At 40.1% G+C, this 16587-nt stretch overlaps 1 protein-coding gene across 1 annotated transcript in view; it reads right to left on the bottom strand.

Annotated features, from left to right (window-relative positions):
• Positions 1-2652: 2652 nt before the first annotated feature.
• Positions 2653-16587, bottom strand: part of LOC143032322 (uncharacterized) — a 175019-nt gene continuing 161084 nt past the window's right edge. Inside the window, exons 6-7 of the mRNA XM_076196860.1 lie at positions 5795-6048; positions 2653-5415 (exon numbers count right to left, since the gene is read on the bottom strand). Coding sequence (XP_076052975.1) covers positions 2746-5415; positions 5795-6048 — 2924 coding nt within the window. The 3' untranslated portion in view covers positions 2653-2745. The remainder of the gene's footprint in view (positions 5416-5794; positions 6049-16587) is intronic.

Genomic DNA, 16587 nt, shown 5'->3' with positions numbered 1-16587 from the left:
AGTAGATGTTGTCCTGGCGATTTTATCCGACTGTGGGTGGTTGATGTGACCCGATCGCTACCTCCCTCTTCCAACTACTTCCTCTCCACCGGTAGACCTACCGGCTATGAGCCAATTGGACCAATTGTGCCAAGTTGGACCCCGCGCTTAAGGGGCCCCTGCGCCAGTGTAATCCACTCTCGGGTTGTTAATTCTTTATCAAAATGTAGCTTACATCTGTTTGGTCTTTTAACTCGTATGCATTTGTTAAGTGTACATTTTGATTGCTTTCCATTCTACCACAGAGGTTGAAGTCTATAACAGACTTTTTATATTTGTATGATTCTACAGACCATAGTGCAAGTTGATTGGGAACCTGTGGCCAACCAAAATCGTTCCCAATTGGAGCCCACAACTCTTAAGACCGTCCCTGCCCACCGGAGGTTAAGATCCATTTACAAACCCAAGTCATCAAGCCAAAGAACTGCCGCGATCCAAGACTCAATAAATATCTCTACAATTTGATCTTCCTTACAGGCTTCTCTTCCTCTTCCACCACAAAAACAGATCTCGCGAAAGCGGGTGATCTGACCAAGGTGATCCATGATCACTCTATCCACCTACAGAGTTTCTGTGTCAGACTGACCTTTTAACCTGAACTCAAAAGTGTCTCTGTTTATCTTCTTACCTGAGTTTTTTTAAATTCATTTACACTATAACCTCAAGACTTTAAAGGGCACCTCCATCTCAACCCTTTTTGTTCCAAGCCTGCCCTTTCGATGACTGAATTCATTTGACTTTCGACAGAAAAAAATAACTGTATCACTGGAATAAAGAGTTAAAAAAGAAAAGGAAAAAATCGAATGCCACCACAAAGGGTAAACAGTGAATTCAAAGTTATCCATTGTGATTCTGTCACTAGAAGTATTGCTCCAATCTACTCTATACATCTACTTTTGCACAGGAAAAGGCCACGGGAGAAGATTTCAACTTTGGTTTGAGCAGTTAAGTCGCCACAAGGGACAGTATCAACTGTCCCTTCTTCTCGCCCCCCCCCCAAAAAAAAAGTGTTTATATGAGTACATAATTTATTTACCTATGAAATGTTTCTTATATTCTGTGCCTTATTCTCCTCCCTCGTGTAAAACTTCGTAAACGTTGGCTTCATCTTCCGCTAACCCTGGAGAGTAAAAATATAGTTCTTACACCAAGTTTGGATTATTTTGGGTCTGTTTTACATGTATTCACTTGAGACCCTGCGATATATACAGGTTTCTGAGTTGTGTATTCTCCAATATATAAAGAAATTTAACTACTTTTCAAATCCGAGTTAAAGCCTCCAATCCCTTGATATTAAGCCCACCCAATTTATTACACAAATTATGATGTGAAGAATCCAATCACCAAGCACGTAGGATTAAGAGGACGCCTTCGACTGGTTTTGAATGTCGTTTTAAAATACTTATATAGCCAGATTTACACATTTACCAATGAAGCAAAGGCTCATATGAAACGTATGAACAATGATAACGCCTCCAATTTGTTATTTCCATCTGTGACAGATACCATATTGAAGTAATCTGCACCAAAATATTCAAATTGGCCTTCATACAAGCGAAAAGTCGTATATTATTTGTTCATAGACAATAGTTTCGTTATATTGACTTGCCTATCTGACAAGTAGAGGGGCAAAATCATCCTGTCGACGTAAGATATCTCGTGTGAGGGTCACAGAAAAAAGGATTTTCATTATGTGTTTTGTATGGATGCGATATGTGGACCGATATTCACTCCTTTCATTCCAGCCCTTGGAATTGTTTGGAAAGAAAATCAAGTCACAGATACGTTTTGCTGTTAAGGGCTCTTCGTTCCCTTCTCTAATCTCATTATTAAAATTATATAATAAGATCTAAAGCCAGGGGTGGGTCCATCCCACACCAGAAAAGAATTGCTTGATGTTAGATAACATCAAACCTATACAGCGCATCTAAAATGAAGTTTGGTTTTGTTAACGTATGGCATCTATTGCATTTCGTGACTTAAATTAGGTCCTTCTCAGGATGTGATGCCATAACTCATGTTTAACTTTAAAAATCATAATTAGTTAGCCGAGTCCTCCCGTTCTCTATACCCAAATGCTCTAAATCACACAATTAGTCTCAATTATGGTTAGAAAAGATGCCAGTTCTTGAGAAATGTGTGGAGACTTTCACCAACCACGAAATATTTGGGTCGAGTAACCATTATAACCTTTGTATACTCTTAAAAAGACAAATTGAATATTCAAACGGCAAACCCATGCAGATATCGAATTGTGATCGGTTAGCTTACGTTGGAACTCCTTTGGCTATGAAAATGGTCACACAAGACTTTGATGTTTCCTTTCAAGATTACCAACAAACGCATTCCTTGGTAGAAATATTCAACGACTCAATTTTTCAAGGGTTCTTCCTCTGAGTAGTCATTATGTTCGTCTTTTTTCGAGGTTGTGCAAAAATCTTTGTCTTTTTGCAGCGGCTTTTTTTTGTTTTTGTTTTTTCCTCCCAAATCATTTCTAACAATCATTAATTTAATTTTTGTGTACAGGCTAATAATACTGAGTATATACCCATTTACCCTCCCCTACTTTATCCCATTATTCCAATCCACCTAATCAACCCTAATCCAGTCCCTTCTCTTGTCCACACACTAAAAAGAAAAACTAATAATGAAAATTTACTTTATTTTCCAAATTTGTTCCCTTATTCTCCAGTCATTCGATACACTTCAGCCGAAGATGCTAGATGTGATGGCTGACACAAGGGCTGGTTTCCCTGACAAGATTCTATCTGGACTCCTAATTGATGCAGCTGTCTCTAGTATTTCCTCGCCGCTCTCCTCCTTGGGTTCTTCCTCTCTAGTCTCCTCCTCCCCAGACGCTTTGGTTTCCTCGCCTGTCCCCGCTTCTATTATCTTCTCATCATTGTTGGGTTCAACTGGAGTTTCTGCTTTACTTGGCAGTTCCGCCAGTGTTTCAGGTTCAGATGATACTTCCGAATTGGTCTGATCATCTGGTTCAGGTTCCAGTACTGGCTTGGCATCTGCTAGTGGTTCAGACTTTGGATTAGTTTCTGCTTTTGGTTCAACCTCTGTCTCAGCCTGTGCCTCTGGTTCAATCTCTGCATAAACCTCTGCCCTTGATTCAGCCTTTGCCTCTGGTTCAGCCTCTGCGTTTGGTTCAGCTTCTGTCTCTGGTTCAGCCTCTGTCCTTGGTCCAGCCTCTGTCTTTGGTTCAGTCTCTGCCTTTGCATAAGCCTCTGGATCTGGTTCTGCCTCTGCCTCTGGTTCAGCTTCTGCCTCTGGTTCAGCATCTGCCTTTAGTTCAGGCTCTGCCTCTGGTTCAGCCTCTATCTTTGGTTCAACCTCTGCCTCAGCCTTTGCCACTGCCTTAGCCTCTACATCTGCTTCATCCTCTACATAAACCTCTGCCTTTGGTTCAGCCTCTGCTTCAGCCTCAGCTTCTGGTTCCACCTCTGCCTCTGGTTCAATTTCTGGATTTGGTTTAGCCTCTACTCCAGCCTCTGATTCTGGTTCAGCCTCTGCCTCTGGTTCAGCCTCTGCCTCTGGCTCAGCCTCTGCTTCTGGTTTAACCTCTGCCTCTGGCTCAACTTCTCCTTTTGGTTCTGCCTCTGCCTTTGGTTCTGCCTCTGACTCTGGTTTAGCTTTTGCCTCTGGTTTAGCCTCTGCCTCTGGTTCAACCTCTGCCTCTGGTTTAGTCTCTGCATCTGGTTCAGCTTCTTCCTTAGGTTCAGCTTCTTCCTCTGGTTCAGAATCTGTCTTTGATTTAACCTCTGACTCTGGTTCGGTCTTTGCCTTTGGTTCTGCCTCTGGTTTAGCTTCTACTTCTCGTTCAGCCTCTGCCTGGGGTTCAACCTCTGCCTCTGGTTTAGCCTTTGCTTCTGGTTCAGCTTCTATCTTTGGTTCAGCCTCTGCCTTTAATTCAGCTTCTGCCTTTGGTTTAGACTCTGCCTTTGGTCTATCTTCTGACACTGGTTCAACCTCTGCCTCTGATTTAGCCTCTGTCTCTGGTTCAGATTCTACTCCTGATTCAGTTTCTGCCTCCGGTTCTGTCTTCACGTCATTTGCCGTATCTACTTGATCGTCTACCTTTGGCTCAGTCATTTCTTTCTCATTCTGTGTGACTACCTCCGGACCTACTTGCCTTTCTGTTTTGTCGAATCCTCGTGAATTCGCTACTGCCACACTTAGAACCTCAGTCGAAGTCTTAGATTCAAAGACTTTGCTTTGTGGCTCTCCTACCTGTATGGGGTATTCTCCAGGCACCACGTCTTTGTCAGGTTCCGGTTGTTCCTCAGAACTTGTCTCTCTCTCAACTAACTTGACTCCCTTACTTACTGGGTCTCCTTGTATCTTATGTTCTGCTCCCTGGAGATCTCCTTCAGCCTTTGAGTCTTCTTCCGTGCGTGGCTCTTCCCCAGCCTGTGAGTCTGGATTAGCTTTATCAACACCCTGGAATTCCCCGTCTGCTTCTGTTCTTCCCTTAGGCTGTCCCTCTCCATCAGCTTGTGGCAATTCTTTTGTCTTTGATTTTTCTTCAGTTTTCTCTCCCATTTTAGATCCCGTACTCCCCTCAGGTTCTGTTTTTATCCCAGTTTCTCCTGTAAACTCATCTAGGAAGATTCTTGGGCGTCGCTTTTGACTCCCTATGCTTGTGACAGTCACAGGTTCCCTCCCATCTTTGGAGTTCACCGGTTTTGGTGATTTTTCTTTAGTATCGTGAGATTCTAGACCTTCATCCTCCACAGTGATCACCGGGGTCAGAACAACGGTTTCGAGTGTATTATCACCATAGGATCGAGGACTTGGATCGAATTTAGGGAAATCGATGGCGACAACTCTGCTTTCACCCTTACTTTGACCTTCATCCATGTTACTTGACGAAGTGTTCTGGTTCCCTTCTTCAGGTCCTTGATAGCCAGGCCTGATTTTACTCGGGGTAGCGGTGGCAGAGTCAACGACAGGAACAGAATTGCTATTCTTTGATGGTAAGCTTGATGATAAGATAGTAGTGACAGGAAGAGGGGTAGTCGTCGTAGTCGTCGTAGTCGTGGTGATTGTTTTCTTGGCCTTCTTGTTCTTTCTCTTCTTTTTTGGCTTGCTGGGTACAAAGGTTCCTCGCATAATGGCTTCGATAGTGTCTAACGAATCACTGGACGCTAAGGCAGCAGTCTTCCATGTTTCATTACCTTCTGAAGAATCTATCTGACGGGGGCGTCGAACTCCGTGATTCTTGTGTTTGAGGTCGGCGGAGACCGACTTCGTCCGCGTCTTGGCCTTCGACTTCGGAGCTACCGCCAAGGAGATCTTCTCTGTAAGACTTCCACGTTGAAGGGGTTGGCTCGTTTTGTATGGGCACTCTGGTTTCAGCCAGCCAGCCTGATAAAGGGTGAATACAAGGATAGCTTCGTTGAGGAGTTTGTGAGTTTGTGTGTATATCAATGAATTTTTATACTGTCAGTATACTGCTCGTCACTAAAGTAAACTGTATGGCAGTGAGATACTATCACACCCAATACGGTTGCATTTTTCCGACAAACAAAAATTAGACTTAAAACAAATCACACATTTTCAAAAATAAATCAATGTCTATTTATAAATAATGAAATAATTCGAAATACATTATTGTGAATTAGAATGAAACTATTCTAAATCATTGCAGTTATTTTACATGTTCTACTGTGTATTAAAAAAAGATGTGTGAACAAGTGAGCCGCATATACATTTCGAGTAAGGAACAACCCCATCAGAACCTTACCTTCGGGTCACACTCGACCTCCACAATCACGTTCTTCCTGCAAGTGTGGAGGGCAACCAGGGACACTGACCGGTTGAACCTCCTTCCGGTCTCGCTGTCTTCCTCCTGAAGCAGAGCTCCTCCTCCGGTCCTGTCATCCACGGTCTCGCTGCCGTCATCAAAGTGTTCCTCCTGCTGGGGGCTTGGGCGAAGCATCAACCAGGGCATTAAGGGTGAGGGTGGGCACTCGGTCGCAAAAGGTCTCTGTGTTGCCACTGGAAATCGAAAAAAGTACATCTTCAACAAAGAAAGTATAAACTGGACACTCGGGTGAGGCAGGCCTCTGTGTCGCCACTAGAAATGATTTTGATAAATCTATCTATTTACCAAGACTTTTTTCCACCTTATAAGGGAGGTAAGTCACCCCTCCTATCTCAGGTCCTCATGGATGACTGGTCATCCCTGTATCCACCAATTGCCAGGGGTCAAACGCAATGAAGCAAGACTCAGTACATCTACAGGAAGGCCGCTTCACTTAATTGGCGATCCCCTCTCTCCGTCCCCTCATGCAGAAAAAGAGAGAAAAGGGGAGAAATACTTTCGGGATGCGTCAAAATATCGGTGCTACAACTTTTCATCACTCATCATTTTGTAACACACAATTTCAGCACCTGACAATTAACCAGTCGTCACTTAACCACTCGTCTTTTCATCAGAAAGACATTTCATCATTTGACAGTTAAACACCTCGACAGTTAATCATTGCTCATTTCATCATACGACACTTTATCAGAAAATCACCCTTTTCTAACCACTGTACAATTCAGGAAATGGTTTTATACGAACGTACAAACTAGAAACAATAGCTATGGTACATACTGTATGTATACCAATACTGGGGGATTAGTGATTAATATTGGAAAGTGTCAAAACATTTGCCGGAACTTATGTACAATAAAACATGTAATACCATTCATGGAATGTAGGTTTATTAAGGGTGTCAACATATTTATGAGCAGATTTAGGCCTGTCACTTAGATCTGTTAACGAACGTTTAATTAAACAGTGGTGGATTATTGGCGCAAAGTATCGCGGACATGCAACGCAGTAGAAACACAATAAGTTGATCAAAATGTCAAAATATACGCGCAAGTAGATCTGTCATCTATAAAAACAAATAATCTGAGAAAACCCAGGAACCTTAAACCACGAATGTATAACATATTAGTGCTAAATATTTTGGGAGCCATGGAGCATGCGCGGGTTAAGCGGACCATTTTCACCGGAAGTAACCGGATGCATCTGATTGGTGCTTTGTGTGGCTGCGCCCCCTGTCAGTGTATATAAATATCATCTCTGGTATGAATAAAGATACTTTCACTTTCAAGCCTCTTCTGTTCTTATTCTTTTGCTAGACGTCACTTTTTCACTTCCATACACATTTTCAAACAGACGAATAATACCCATTGAACAAGATGGAAGACAAGTGTGATTTTGAAAAAAAAAACACACACTAAAAGCAAGGACACTGTGTGCTTCAAGAAAATTGAATACTGCAAACATAAAGAAGATAAAGACAATTCTATCCGTTGGCGATGCAGAGAATACCAGCAAAAAAGTGTAGAACATTCATTACTACATTAAGAAATTGTGTTATCTCACATCCGTACCCAGAACATTCCCATTTTCCGGAAGGAAATGGCATTGAAGCAAGAGCAGCAGTAGCAGAGATGAAAACTTTGATAATTGGAATAGGAGCAACACCCTTGGCAGTTATAGGAAGTCAAAGTCAGAATTTATCCAGTGAAACTGTTATGAGGTTGTCAAAGAAACCAAGACTTCTGCGTACCCTACAACGAATTACAAAGAATTCGGATGCCCTTGGTCGTTCACCAAACTCCATATATCTTGAAGTTCCTGAGAAATTTAAAGAAATTCTTTTGCATGGCTCTGGTATTGAAGGTCCAGAAAGATTCTTATTGTTCGGCGACCAAGAAATGATAACTGGTTTATCCCGTTCTGATATTTGGCTAGCAGAAGGGATTTTTAAAGTTGTGCCATCTATATTTTTCCAGTTATATACGATTCATTTTCATTATGGGGAGGGCTGTAATCCAGCTGCAATATATGCGCTATTATGCAACAAAAATAGGAACACCTATAGAAGAATGATTGCTGCTGTCCGACAAATAGTTCCAGAAGCAGATCCCAGACAAATTCTACGAGACTTTGAAATCACAGCCATTAATAAATTTCATAACTCATATCCCAACACAGAAATTAAAGGATGCTTCTTTCATCTCTCCCACTGCGTGTACAGGAAAGATAATGAGTTAGGGATAAAAACTGCAGTGAAATCAAGTCAGGAACTAACGACATTAATACTTTGCTTACCAGCCTTGGCTCTTGTTCCAGTTGATTCAGTGGAAGAATCAACCGGAACAAGATGCTATGTCTGAACATGAGCGTATGGATAAATTGTTGTCATACATATATTTGTGGAGGAAGCAGACAAAATGCAATAACAAGACATCCCTTGTTTTCGATTGAAACTTGGAATCCTTTCGAAAAAGCAGCAGAGGGAGTTGCACGGACTACAAATGCGGTTGAAGGTTGGCATTATACCCTGCAATCAATATTCCAGTGCAGCCATCCAACATTATGGACATTTTTGGACAGAATACTTAAAGACATTGCTCTTCATCAGTTAAATCTAATGCAAGGAATTGCTGGCGCAGCTTTGCAGTTATAAAATACTCTAATCTTTAATTCTATATATGTACTTTTGTTTTTTATTACTTGTCAAATTTTTCTTGTGTATTGCCTTCTAATGATATTAAGAAAATATTTTTTTTTTGCTTCTTGACAGAACATTTGCATATAAAATACTATCTATTGATGTAAAAATTCTTAAAATTAACTACCATATATGAAAAATTGCAAGGTTGTCACTTAATGCATTTACAGTTAAACGATTGAAATGTAATGGTGATGAAAAGTGCAGTGGTGAAATGTATTGGTGATGAATGTTAGGTGATGAATTGTCTGATGATCTGACGCATGATTAAAAGTCGCATGATGTGAATAAATGACGAGTGATGAAATTACCCAAACAAAATATCATTCACACATAAGCACCCCTTACCCCCCATCCTCCATCCCTCTCTTCCTTGCATAACAGTATCATCCATACACAGTCATTCGCCACTCATCCCTAACTCCTGCCTACTCCCTTCCTTGCTCAACAGACATTCCACTCTTGCTCAACGCCCACTTCACCCCATCCATCCATCTCATCCTCGATCGTCCCATGAAGTTCACTCCCCCATCTCTGCCTTCCACACCTCATATATGAAAAATTGCAAGGTTGTCACTTAATCCATTTACAGTTATACGATTGTGATGAAAAATCGTACTGATGAAATGTAATGGTGATGAAAAGTGCAGTGGTGAAATGTATTGGTGATGAAATGTCAGGTGATGAATTGTCTGATGATGATCTGATACATGATTAAAAGTAGTATGATGATGTGTCGGGTGATTAAATGACGATTGATGAAATGTCACATAACCAAAATATCATTCACACATAAGTACCCCCTACCCCCATCCTCCATCCCTCTCTTCCTTGCTCAACAGACCTTCCACTCTTGCTCAACGCCTCCTTCACCCCATTCATCCAAAGCATCCTCGGTCGTCCTCTCAAGTTCACTTCCCCATCTCTGCCTTTCACACCTCTTTTATTAATATTTCATCACTCATTATTTCCATGTGTCCAAACCATTCCACAGCCTTGACGCAGTCCCATCTTTACCTCAAACCACTCGCTCTCTCCATTTCCCATTCTAACACAGGCTCTAATACTCTCGTAAGAACTCTTGACTGCCCTTAACAGATTTCTTCTAATCTTATACATCTACAAAGCCTCCCACAGTGCCTTCTTGTCCACCCGGTCATAAGCTTTTACCAAATTCATAAGCCCCCCCCCCAAAAAAAAAATCCTTTTTTTCCCAAAGCTTTCTCACATATCTGCCTTACCGTAAAAATCTGAACCACGCAACCCCTCTGTTCCTTTCCTAATCCTCTCAATCAAAACCCTCCCATAAGTCTTCCCAACTACACTTAACAAACTAATTCCTTTGAAACTACTACACTCACAGGCATTTCTCCAATCCTACGACACTCTACCCTTCCTTACACACGAATTAAACAACCTTACCAGCCAGTCCACTTTTAGTGTACCTCCCTTTTTAGACACTCCGCATGAAACCCATTTAATCCAGGAACCTTAATCTGTTTTCATCATTTTCAAAGCTACTTGCACCTCATCTTTTCTTATTTCTCCTTCATTATCCTTTCCCATCACCGCCATTTTCTTAGCGCCTCCCACTGCTACCACTCAATAAATGAATGAATAAATAAATAAATAAATAAATAAATACTATAGATGAATGGATAGATGCATGAATGAGTAAATAGGTAGATTTATAAATATATCAACAAAACAATCAATAATAAATGAATAAAAATAGACAGATATAGAGACACATAAACCTACATGGAAATAGACACATAAATAAATGAATAAATGAATGAATGAGTAAATGAATAAATAAAGTATGAACACCTGGTCCGGGCCCACCCAGTTCCCCTTCATCGGTATTTGAAGTCAAACACGACATGTTTTTCTTCTCGATTGAAGTCTGCGTTTAATTTCAGTTAGAGTGGCTCTTGAATTAATGACAAATTATTTAGTACCTGTGTTTCAACGTTTCTAAGACTTCCTCGTGTCCAGAATATTTCATCACAGAGCGGGAATTACTTCTCTGACGAAATAATGACTTTTGGTAATAAGTGAGTGCGCGCCCGTGTGTGTAAGTGTGTGTGTGTTTACCTAGTTGTATCTTACGGGAAGGGGAGCTACGCTCGTGTTGTCCTGTCTCTGTATCTCGCCCTGTTTGATTTGCTCTTAAATTCGTGTATGATTTCTGCACACACTGTTGTTTCGTCTAGTTTGTTCCATACATCCACCACTCTGTTGGGAAAGCTGTTCTTTTTCAGGTCTCTTCTATAACTGTCCTTTTTGAGCTTCCTTTCATGTCCCCTTGTATTTCTCTTATCCCAATATAGTAAGTCTTCTCTATCAGGGACTTCCATACCTCTCATGATTCTAAAGATAGTCAACAAGTCACCTCTTTCTCTTCTTTGTTCCAGGTCTTTTTCAGATCCCACTTTCTTTACTTCCTTAGCACCAATTTTATTTTGTCCTGATATCCTTTCTCACTTTTTCCAAATTCCATTATGCTACATTTCTTAATGTTGAAGTCTACTTTCCACTTCTGACTCCATTCCCAAACCCTGTTCAGATCTCTCTGCAGTGAATCACAATCCGTTTCAGTGCTCACTTTCTTCAACAGTCATCTGCAATAAAGCTCATGTAACATTCCACACCCTCGTCCATATCATTCACATAAATAGCAAACATTATTGGAGCCAATACTGATCCTTGTGGAACTCCATTAATCACCTCTTCCTAAGTAGAACTCTTATCTCTGAGCACTACTCTCATTATTCTTCCATGCAAGAAGTCCTCCATCTATTTGTAGTTTACCTTGTATTCCTCCTATGGTTTTCAATTTTCTTAATAGTTTTTTGTGTGTTACTTTGTCAAAAACTTTTTGTAGGTCTAGGAAAGCACAATTAGCCCATCCATTCCATGATCTTCCCTGTCTAAATCTGAATTGTCTCGGATTTAGTATTTTGTTCTGCTCCAGATGTTTTATCCATTTTTTTTTTTTATAAATTTTCACAAATTATGGTTACCGTGCCTGTAAAGGAAATCGGTCTGTAATTTGTTGGGTCTTCTTTGTTTCCTCCTTTATATATTGGCACGATATCGGCATTTTTCCAATCTTCTGGTATTTTTCCTTCTTTGAGTGAAAAACTTGTTATATATTTTGTCTATTAGTTCTTTACATTCTTTTAGTATCCAGTTTGCAATTCCATCCGGGCCGTGCGATTTCCTGACATCAAGGTTCATTATTTGGTCCATTATTTCTTTTCGTGTTGCTACTAGTTCCCTAATGGAGTGTGTGTGTGGCGGGGGTCACTTCTCACCCTTTATCCCGATGTTGTACATTTTCTCTAGTAAAAACCGATTTGAAGTGTTTGCTTATGACTTCAGCCATTTCTATATCTTATGTGCATTCCATATTCCCTAGGCGTAGTTTCACTATTTCCTGTTGGTTTTTTACTTTACCATTCACACATCTATAGAAAAGTTTTGGCTGATCCTTTCATTTTCTCTTGTCTTTTTCATAGTTTTTTTTTCCTCCCTGCGTATTTTTACATATTCATTCCTTTATCTGATATATATTTCACACTTTCTAGGTTTTTTGCCTTTTTTCATCTTTTCCAGGTTTTCTCTTTTATTTTTTGCTTCGCTGAATCTTCTGTTCAACCAGCATTTAATGTACGCCTTTTCCTGTTTTTGCTTTGGGATATATGTATCCACTCTTTCATTATAGATTTCCATCAGCATCATCCATTTTTCTTCCACTTGTGTTTCTTCATTGTAGAATTTTTTCCCATCTTGCTTCTTGAAAAAAAAAAGTTTCTCAAAGTTCGTTTTATTGTACATCAGTCTTCTTTTTCTATATTTCTAATTTCTCTCTATGTATATTTCCTCCTTTAGCTCTAACTCAAGTAACATGTGGTCACCTCCCAATTGGTGTCTTGTATTCAATTCTATTTACAACTTCAGGTTATGACGTAAATAATAAGTCTAGTCTCGACGATTCTTCATTGTCTCGAAATCTAGTGTTTTCTATACTCATTGTGTCATTGTATGTTTTATAGTCATGTCAAGTAATACGTCTTCCTATAGATCCTCTCCACCTTTCAATGTCATCTCTTCCCAACTGATTTCTTTACAGTTAAAATCTCCCATGAATACCTCATTTCCTCCATCCTTCAGCATCTCATTTAATGAAAGCCTTGTATCTTCTAATATTTTAGAATAATCTCTCTCTCCAAAAGACCCTATTTTCGGGGGCACATAGATCAACACAAACTTTCATGTCACTATCTTCAACTCTTATTGTGATCATCACCCTGTTCTCTCCAGTTGTAACTTTCGTCGTCACATTGAAGTTTTTCTTAGCCAAGAACATGACTCCTCCACCCTGTTTCTCCTCTCAATTTCTAAGCCAGTGATTATATAATCCATGTCCAACACTGTTAATAGTGGACCCCTTAATTTTGTCTTCACAGTTTCCATTATGTCTGAATTTTTTTCTGTCAGGTAATCATTTAGTTAATTTTACCCTGAGATTGATCTGTTTATATTAGTATAAGCCACTTTTAATTTTCTACTCTCTCTATCTCGTTCTTTGTTCCTTTCGTTTCTTTTTCTTAAATATACCAATTTTTAGTCTCATGTCTAACACTCCAATAGAACTTTGTTTTCTTGGTCTCCGTTCTTTTCTCGCTTTTTCCTTTAGCTTTGCTTTTTAGTATTTTTTTTTCTCTTTCTCTTTCCTCATCATTCATGTCTCTTTTTATTCATATACTTTTATAGTGTTCACTTATTGCTAACTTTTCTGTTTTTGCTAATATTTCTTCCGCTGCCATTTGTGACCTTGATCTGATCTTTGGGGGTCGACTTCTTCCTTCAGCATATTTCCCCATTCTGTGCACTTCCTCTATTTCTTTTTCTATTTCTTGCTCTTCGTCTTGCACTACTTTTAGAACTTTTCTTGCCAATTATTTCTCTTTATCTCTCAGGGACCAATTATGGTTATGTTTTTCCTTTAGATCATATACTTCTATACGCTTCTTTTTGTCCACTATATCTCTTATCAGGTTTTCTTTTTCTTTAATTACCTGAATGACTGCATCCTCGGCATTCTCCTGCATTTGTTGATGAACAATTTCTTTAAAAATTATCTAATAATTTTCTTTGTCTTTCTTCCATTCTTTCTTGAGTTGTTGTAAATCATCCTCTCCTATATTTCTTCCTGTATTCTCGGTCATTGCCTTTGTTTATTCATTTACCTCTTTCCCTATGGTCGCACTGTTTGTGGTATCATTATTTCTACCTGTATTCTTGGTCATTGCCTTTGTTTATTCGTTTACCTCTTTCCTTATGGTCGCACTGTTAGTGGTATCATTATTTTTTAACCTCTTATTTTCACGTATTAATTCGGCCAATTCTCTTGTTAATGCACTTACCTCCTTATATATTTCAGCATTTGCTTTCTTTAAGTCACTCACTTCCTCATTTATTTAATGATTTGCTTTCTTTAGGTCGTTAGTCAATTGCTTCCTTGATTCCTTAATAAGTTTCACCTTCCTCTCTATGTCTATTATTTTACTCCCCCCCCAAAAAAAAAATCCTATCTAATGGCAATATAAAGCCACGTTTACATTTTGTTTCGCTATAGTGCCGGGAGATGGCTCTGCGTTCGTGTTTACGTTTCGCCTTGCTGCTTTGCCACCAGGGGACTTCTCTGGCTATTCTACTTCTTCTATTTTTATTCACTATTTGCACTGGAATTAAATCATCTCGAGGCATCCACGAGCATTCCCTTTCCCTTTTAACATAACCTAGGTATCCTTCTATTGCTGCACTGTTGAGACGTTCCGCTTTTAACGTGTTTCTCAGGAGCTCCATTTTTTACGTGTCGTTAGTCTGAACGTTCGTATAGCATGTGTATGTGTGTGTGTGTGTGTGTGTGTGTGTGTGTGTGTGTGTGTTCTAAAGCATAATTCCAAAATTGTCCATATATTTCGATGTTTCATTTTCAAAGAGGAATAATTTTTATTATCCAGTCAACTTTTGTTGTCTGTCAATACCAAACCGCAATGCTGACGTTACAGTCACCACGCTCTTTAACGGCAGTTGGGTAAACTACCAAGCTGCGAGCATCTCAATGCACTGGAGAGTAAACAATGTCGACATGGAACCTTTTTCCAAAGGTTTTATTGTTAGAAGACGATGTCCCTGGGGCCATGATAGACATTCAACGTATTGCCAGTTGTTCCAACATTCAATTGAAGCGTTGGTTGGAGTGTCAAGGACTAAAAAGCACTTCTGCTAGCCCCATTGATTAGACGAGAAGCCAGACCCAATATTTTATAGTTATTGAAGCAGCATCGCTGCTTATGAAACATCAAGAGCAAGGAACATGTGTGCGATCCTTGATGATGCGAGGAAAGACATTAAAAATGAGAATTAGTTTAGGTGCGGTTGCGATTTTCTACGGCAGTCCCCGTCAAAAACACATTTCGTAAAAAATACAGTAATTTTCTAAAAATAACTACTGACAATATCATCAATTTACGGTACTTATTTATGGGATTCAAAATAGTCAGTATAATAAGAGCTATCCAATAATATAGATAAGAATTGCAAACAAGTTTATATTTACCAATTTTTCCTTAATAGAAATAGCCTAGTGCGAACAATTGTAGGCACTTACAGACAACAGATTTTTATGCTTTCCCTACTCCCAACATTGGCAACACTTTTATAAGATTTTTAGGTTAGGTATGGTTATGCTTTCTCCATTGCAGCCCCCGAAAAAAAAAAAATCTAAAGATTGCTACTGATGTTACTATTAATTTGCAGTACTTCTTTATGGGATTTAGACCACTCATAATGATAGGAGCTATCCAATGGTATAGATAAGAATTGTATATGTGAGACTGTCATTCTTTCCTCATGCCCACTCAGTGTGGATATCAGTGTGGACACTTAGCTCAGCTTTCAACACTGCATGCAGATCGGCATGAACCAGTGTGAACCCGGCTTAAGCCTCCGAGGCTTTTTAGTTGACAATGAATGAATAAACTATATTTGAATTTGAATTGGACAACATTGTACTGTTTCAGTACGTGGTGAACTAGATTGCTCTGGGCTTGAAAGGGCAGGATTGGATGTGGGTGGTCATCAGTAGGCCCAGATTCACTTACGAATTGTTTGCTGCATAAAATTACGTATAGCGCTATACAGTTACAAATATAAGATAAAGTGTAGTGTTTTATTAATTTAGAATCAAAACCGTATTCTTATTCTGAAGGTAGGAGTAATATTATAAGGTAAGCATGGCAAGCTTCGTGTATTTAGTTTATTTAGAGACCGCTTTGGATTCTTTTGTTGATTTATGTTTTCCCTTTGCCGTTTGTATTGCTGAAGGAGGAGCGAAATGGCTTGTGAAAGTTATGTGAACCTGGAGGACCGTCTTGGGATGTGTGAGGATGAAATTCGTCTTCTCAGGAGTGCGCTCTGTGAGAAGAGTGAATCCTCCCCACAACCTAAAGAACGTTCCACTTCTTCCCTTCTGCTACTGCCGTGAGCGAATGGCGCTCCGTGGGGTCCCGTTTGTCGAGCCCGCATTCGGTAAGCGAGTGACCTGTGGAGCAACCACTGGCTCTAGCCAATAGCTTTGCTCTGCTGGAGGATGAAGTGGCTGAAAATCAGGAGTTCTTGGTGGTGGGGGACTCCATGGTGCGAGGCTATGACGACATCCTACAGCGGAAGACCAGACGACGTTGCAAGCTTGTATGTCAACCGGGCCGTGGGATCGCCGATTGTAACCAGACCGTCAGGGAGCAAAGACAGCCGAACACGGTTACGATGGTTCATACGGGAAGTAACGATGTGGTAGGTTGAGATCAGAGGAACTTGTTCGGAATTACAAGGTCCTCCTTCAGGAGATGAAGGAACGTGGGAGCCGTCACGTAGTCTGTGGGATCCTCCTGAGGATCTACGCAGGCTCGTGTTGGAACAGTAGAGCCACAGGGATCAATGA

This window comes from Oratosquilla oratoria, chromosome 13, assembly GCF_046742065.1.
Source record: "Oratosquilla oratoria isolate Oo_2021 chromosome 13, ASM4674206v1, whole genome shotgun sequence".
NCBI lineage: Eukaryota > Metazoa > Arthropoda > Malacostraca > Stomatopoda > Squillidae > Oratosquilla > Oratosquilla oratoria.
The sequence above is the reverse complement of the archived record's forward strand: the minus strand, read 5'-3'. Positions and strand labels throughout refer to the sequence as shown.